The following is a 7,102-nucleotide window of genomic DNA, read 5'->3' on the forward strand; positions in this document are numbered from 1 at the left end:
AAGTGGATTTTTAACATTTGAAAGGGAAAATGAAGCGGCAACTCTTCCTGGTCATAGATGCGTGTGCCACGTGGACGTCTCAGATTCAGTGTGGTGAGATGTCTCATTAGGGACGATTCAGTAGCTGCGCCTCACCTACCCGCTAAGGAAAATGTCGCATCAGCCGCCAAAACGCTAGGAAGTCTCTTCGCCAAGTCAAAGCTCAGCTTGAGCCTGTGGGGCTTATGTATTGCACAGAAGTGCTTGGGGTCTCAGTCCAAGCATTTGGGCCCAAAAGGCGGGTCATGAGCTCAACCCAGTTTTAATGGGAAACACGGTGAAGAGTAATTAAAGTAGAGAAAATATTAAGTTTGGTCATACATTAATATAAAAGTTGTTTGAATATATATTAACGAATATATAATTTTTTAATTAAATATAAGTCAGCCGCCAAAACGCTAGGAAGTCTCTTCGCCAAGTCAAAGCTCAGCTTGAGCCTGTGGGGCTTATGTATTGCACAGAAGTGCTTGGGGTCTCAGTCCAAGCATTTGGGCCCAAAAGGCGGGTCATGAGCTCAACCCAGTTTTAATGGGAAGCACGGTGAAGAGTAATTAAAGTAGAGAAAATATTAAGTTTGGTCATACATTAATATAAAAGTTGTTTGAATATATATTAACGAATATATAATTTTTTAATTAAATATAAGTCAAAGTTGTTGGAAATAAAATAGTTAGCACCCGAGAGTGATGGTGCACAAATAAAACAAAATATTTTCCTGTTGTTAGCACTCGAAGATATGAGGTGCACGTAAATATGTGGTTTTTTTGTTATGATTAAATGCTTTCAGTTAAGATTATATTCTTGTGGGTGAAAGTTGTTAAAGGGATAACTATAAAAGGGATTTGAGACACCCGGTAAAGGTACGCTGTTTCTGAATACTAGAGACTAAAACTGATTATTATTTTGTATGCTCTCACTGACTTGATCGTAAGAATGTGATAAATAGGTATAACTTTATCTGTCTCAACGGAGCCTTGTTCCAGTGCACTAAGAGGAGACAGACTACAAGCGGAGATTGTCCATCCAGTCAACCCGAGGTCAACTGATGAGAACAATAAATATACTTTTAATTTCAATATGATTATTATAAAAAAGATTATGATAATTTGATTAGGTATTATTTTAATTTTTTAATAAAAAAATAAATATAAAAAGTTAACTTAAATATAAAAGTTAAAGAAATTCATTTAATAGAAACTAATTTATAAATATAAAAAAATAAAACATATAATAAATTAAAAATAATTATAATATATTATATATTTTTAAAATAATATTCAATTATTATGTTATTTATTTAAGGTTATTTTATATTTTTAAAGTATGACTATTATAAAAAAAAATTATTTTTAATATTTAATTTTTTTCTTAAGTAAAATTTTAGTTTATCTTTTTAAAATATGAATCTTTAATAAAACTTTGATTTACTATTTAAAATAGATTTAAATAATAAAAACATTATTTTATGTTTGTAATTAAAAAATAAAATAAAATAAGAATATAATATTTAAATTATATAAAAATAAAAAGTACTATATAATTAAATAATAAATTATATTAAATTAAAATTAAAAATATAAATTAAATAAAAATAAAAAATTCAAAATCAAATACATTGTTCCTGAATTAATACTGCAACTGCAGTTGGAATTTTCAGAATTTTTTCAGGATAGCTGCAGCGCGTGTTTAATACAGTTTAATTCCAATGTCTTCAGAATTTGTTCAGAAGGGATGTAGCGCGTGTTAAGTTTACATTTCCAATTCAAAAAAGAATAATCAAGTACTCCTACGGTACCTAATCTAAGGTGATTTGATTTAAGGCTGAAAGAGTGTCATATTTCAATAAAAGTCTTACATTTTTTCTTCTTTTCAAAATAATTACAAATATCTATTTTAAAATATTAATAGATCTCCTGTCAATAAATCTTCACTCGTAACTTTTAACTCTTATAATAATCAAATTGTATTTTCATAAGAAAAATTTATTTTTGAAGTCCTATAAGATAACTTACTATTATTGTACTTCAAAAAAAAAAATTGATCCTATAAGTACATAGCAGTAGCCCTTGAAACTAGATAAAATTTTAATAAATATTAAAAAATTTAATTATTTTCAAGTGTCTAAAATTAACTAATACGATTTTAATTATTTTATTCAAGTGTTGAGAAACTTATTTAACTTTTGTTTGCAGTCTTAACAACTAATCTTTTATGGTTAAAAAGTAGCTTACTCAGTTTTACTTTGATTTACTTCTATGCCCCATTTTATTAATGGAAATTAAACCCACATATGTCCCTATTTTATTACGTTAATAGAAGTTAATTGAATTCTTAAAATTTTGAAGAGAAGTTTTACCTCATAAACTACCCAACTGAAAATTGCGTATACAATTGTTAAATATATATATATATATATATATATATTTTTTTTTTTTATTATTATTATTATTATTTTGTTTAAATAAGCAAACATCCAAATGTGAAACACCTCACCTGAAAATTGTACAAAATAAAGCGAAATGTTTTTGTTATATATTTTAGAAAATAATTAATATTTTTTCATGCATAAAACAAGGATAACTAGAAACGAAAATATATCATAAAATTGAAAGGTAAAATGGTAGTAATAATGTGTAGCAAGCCTCATTCAAAACGAATATTGTTCATACATTATAATATTACTGGATCAGGTCTGAGTAGGTATGAGCCATGCATAAACTCTTTTTGGTTTTTTCCGTTGCAGCCATAATCTGTTGATATGGTAGCATTCTGTAATTATATAAAAAAAAAGAGAGATTTTATTTATTTAATTCTAACTCTTATAACTTATTATTTTTCTCTCATTATAGTGGTGACTCAAAACACCTATTATTTTTTCTTTATTTCACATTATATATATATATATATATATATATATAGATATATATTATTTTGTCTTTATCGTTAATATCTCCTTCCACCGCAACCACGCTCTCTTTGGCAGTTGACGTAAGCTGCTGCAACAGGTGTGAGGTTATTATTTTCAGCAAAGTCTCTGGAATTGAAATTATGACGCAAATCTGGGGTGATGACAGTGTCTCTGCCCAATTGCTGGAACAATACAAACACAAGTCGATGAATTCCTGCTGAAGGTTGTGGACTCTCATAAACCACAACCTCCTTACCTGCATAATGCATACAAATAATGTCTAAACCACCAACATGCAATATTTGCTTAATAAAGAATGCATAATAATCAATAACTTTAACTAACAACCCTAGCTTCTTCCTCGATTGATGAAATTCAAATAAATTCAAATTCATCCAACGGTTATTGTGCCATGAACAACTCATAGAATTTGGACTTACCAAAGCTTGCATTTGTGGTTGCTGGAATATCTGTCACCATCCTGCCATTGTTCAACAGAGAATATTACAAACAAAAGTACAATATATTATATATGTCATAATTGTTTTTATAAATCAGTTGAGCATAGACTTTATTACATCAATATGTCACCAAATTTTTCTGCATTTCACCGGTTCTGACAGTAAAACCTGATAGAAATCGGGATAAAGAAGCACAGATAACTAACTAACCAGTGCATGTATTCCCTCAAGACGGGGTTACTAGGGCTAGGTGCATCTGCATCTACCATAACCTGATTCAACGATAAATTTATGCAGAAAACATGCAGCTATAGTTGTTAATAACATAATTAATTAAGGGTTTGTGGTGTTTAGGTAGTTAATTAGCAGTTCTTACCAGAGTGTAGAAGATCCTTAGGTCATCACCACCTACAGTAACTCTAGGGCGGTTAACAACTAGAGAGGGCCTGAGTTCATAGCCATTGCTAATGGCTCTGTTGTTGATGGAAACTGTGAGAGAAACTGAGCTTGTAAAAGGGTTCAGAACATCCCCTATCACACCCCCAATAGCAAGAGGATCCTCTCGTGCCATGATTTAGAAGATATATGCTTGTTTGGTGTTGTGCTTAATAATGCATACATGATCATACCCTATATATATTTCCCTCTTGGCATCTGCTTTTGGTGCTGTTCCCATCAATAGATTCTTCATTTTTTTCATCACTTCTCCCCATGGATTCTCTAGCTTGTACGATAATGTTTCCTCTCAGAAACTCAACAGGTGCTCTTCCACTTTTTCTTTCCAGTTTTTAGCTAAAGACAATGATACATTCAAAATTCATTATTTTTATATAATTACATTACAACTTTTTTTAATATTTTTTTCATATAATATAATTATTAATCTATTTTTATTATATATATTTATTTTTAAATCCATCTTATCAGGAATTATATAAAACTCTAAAAATTATCAAAAGCATCATTTTTCTTTAGTTAATTGAAGTTTAAGAGAGAGAATTGAAAAATATTTCAAATACGGTATTAGTATAGTTTCTAACATTTTGAAATATATTGTTTATTGTCAGATGCAATTTATTTTAATTATGAAACTATATGGACCACAGTATGTATGTATTTATTTTTAAAAGAATTTATGATTTTAAAATTTTCACTAAAAAAATATTTTTAAATAACAATTAATTTAAAAATAAAAAATAATTAATCATTATATTGTTTAATTTAATATTTTTTATAAACTAAAAAATTATTATATCTAAAATTACTTCTATTATTAATAAAAAAAATATAAAATAATTTTTAAATTAATATATAGTATTGGATAAGTTTTAGCTTCCAAATTTTAACTACTAAGATTTTGGTTATTAAAATATTTAGATTTTAAATTTGTCTAGAATGAGATAAATAAATAATTCATAATATAAGTATAAAATATTTATTACTAAAATATTGATAATTAATAACGAATATTAATTTATAAATTATTTGATAAACTTTTATTATTAATAAAAACTAATTTAAATACCAATAATTATTTAGTTAATAAGATAGGATTTAGTTAAAACTAATTATCTTTTGTCTATCTAAATTAATTGATATTTAATACTTCTTGTAATGTTTTGACTGATTAAAAAAGACGGTTAATGTCTTGTTAACATATTTTTTGTCTTTGTTTTTCAGTTGAAAAGATTTAAACTTGAATTGAATCACATAATTTATATTTTCCATCAGTTGATTTCAAATTGCACTATTGTAACTTAGAAACAAATATGTTTTCAAGTTAAAGTTTAAAGGTCATGGAAGAAAAACACTTTATTTTCGACCTGGCTCATATACTAAGGTATGTAAAATTCTAGCGATATATATATATACCTTATTTTTAATTAAAATTTATTGTGGTCTTCATTGGATTGTTCGAAAAGTGTTTCTTTATTCAGAAATAAAAAAAACTGCTTCTACTAAATATTTTTGTGTGGTCATTTTACAACGAACAATCAAATATTGTCATTTCCATTTGATAACCTTTTATACTTACCTATCACCTTTATGCTAATAGCACAAGTCTTATTCATTTTCAATGTTTTAGGGATCTCACTTTTTCACAACTAGGGCACAAAGTATTAAGCAAGAAATGATGCAAATGAAAAAAAATATATATAATAAAGAGTATAAAGAAGGAGAAGAAATATGTGGCTAATAGTTCTCTCTGTGGCGCCTAAGTGCATTTCACAATATTGGTATTACTAGTTTATTATTAATTCTCTATCATCATTTTTGGGACCTTCCCTTAAAATACTTCACAGGTTAAAAATTCTGTTTATTATAGTAATGGAATTACAATATTTAATTAATGGTGACTTTCAAAACTCATATATCTCTGTTACAAGTTAAGGTTTGGTCTTGAATCTCATTAAATATACGGTCAACTAATTTTTCATTTTCTGATTGTGTCTAGAATCCTTGATATTTATGCATTCAATTTAATATTTTTATAAGAGTTGATTCTTGTTATTTCTTTTTTATTATTGATAGAGATGAGATAAATAGTAGGATATCTTTTTGGTTGATATGTAGATGGAAAGGTACTCTTTGAACATTATTGTGCTGTGTAAGGGTTGAATCTCTCCTAAAATGAACCTATTTAATTTTATTGTTATTTACTGATAAAAAAAAGTACAAATTATATAATATTCTTTTTAAATAAATAAAATAAAAAATAGCAACATGTTCTCCTTAAACATTGGCTGAGTCATATATTCCTCGGAAAAGAAAGAATTTATGAATTTCGCACGTCTCTGCCTCCTTTAGAATACCTTTTCAAATGTGAATTTTTGAGAGTTATTTGATAGAATCTTATTCTCCTCTTTATCCTTAAGCAAACCTTCTAATCCTAATATGTAAGTTCTATTTCTTGGTATATACATTAATATCCTTCAAAATGTGGCCCCTACAATTGATATGAATCTGAAGTTAATGAAGAATTATGTAAAGTGGAAGAAAGGTGGGACTTCATGAAAATGAATATTTGTAATATGCCCACTCATATATAATGCCCTAGCTTTATTATATACTAGAATATATGTATGATTTTATGTCAAGGAAGACTCCTATAGCTTAAACGCTCAAGATGACCAATTTGTTTCTATTCTCTTGTTATATGTCGCAATTTTGATCGCGATGGGTATATATCTCATATATCTCATATATATGTATATACATATCTATATATACATATATGAGAGAGAGAAGCTATCAATTTATAAATACATTTTTTTAATTTTTAATTTGTATCTTATATAATTATAATTTAGTTTCAATTGAAGAATTAGTAAAGAAATTCAGTTGTTGTCACTTTTTTCTACAAATCGATAGAAGGTGATTAGGAAGGTAACTCTCATGAAGAGTGATGCGATGAATCATTATAAAACAAGTAGTAGATTCTTTAAAGATCAAGCATCTGGTTGCTAATAGATGATTATTTTGTTAGTTATAGTTAGTTAGTTAAGATTTTTCTATTATTTATTACAACGTTAATTATGTAGTAATTAGCTTCTATATAATGTGGGCTTACAAGTTCAAGATTTTGGAGAAATTAATTTTTATATTATGATATTTGTAATTCGCTCTTTCTTTTTTAGCGAGTGATTTCTATATCTTTGTAAGCTATTGCATCTAGTTATTGTATGTGTTCATA

At 27.1% G+C, this 7,102-nt stretch overlaps 1 protein-coding gene across 1 annotated transcript; it reads right to left on the reverse strand.

Annotated features, from left to right (window-relative positions):
- Positions 1 to 2,616: 2,616 nt before the first annotated feature.
- Positions 2,617 to 4,120, reverse strand: LOC137813728 (protein VERNALIZATION 3). The gene is made up of 4 exons (XM_068616136.2): positions 3,785 to 4,120; positions 3,619 to 3,680; positions 3,388 to 3,428; positions 2,617 to 3,203 (listed from the first exon to the last, which is right to left on the reverse strand). Exons 1-4 carry the CDS (start codon positions 3,977 to 3,979, stop codon positions 2,983 to 2,985), a joined length of 519 nt encoding a protein of 172 aa, XP_068472237.1. The 5' UTR covers positions 3,980 to 4,120; the 3' UTR covers positions 2,617 to 2,982.
- Between the last annotated feature and the right edge of the window lie 2,982 nt (positions 4,121 to 7,102).

The sequence above is a fragment of the Phaseolus vulgaris genome, chromosome 1 (genome assembly GCF_051622355.1).
Source record: "Phaseolus vulgaris cultivar YP4 chromosome 1, ASM5162235v1, whole genome shotgun sequence".
NCBI lineage: Eukaryota > Viridiplantae > Streptophyta > Magnoliopsida > Fabales > Fabaceae > Phaseolus > Phaseolus vulgaris.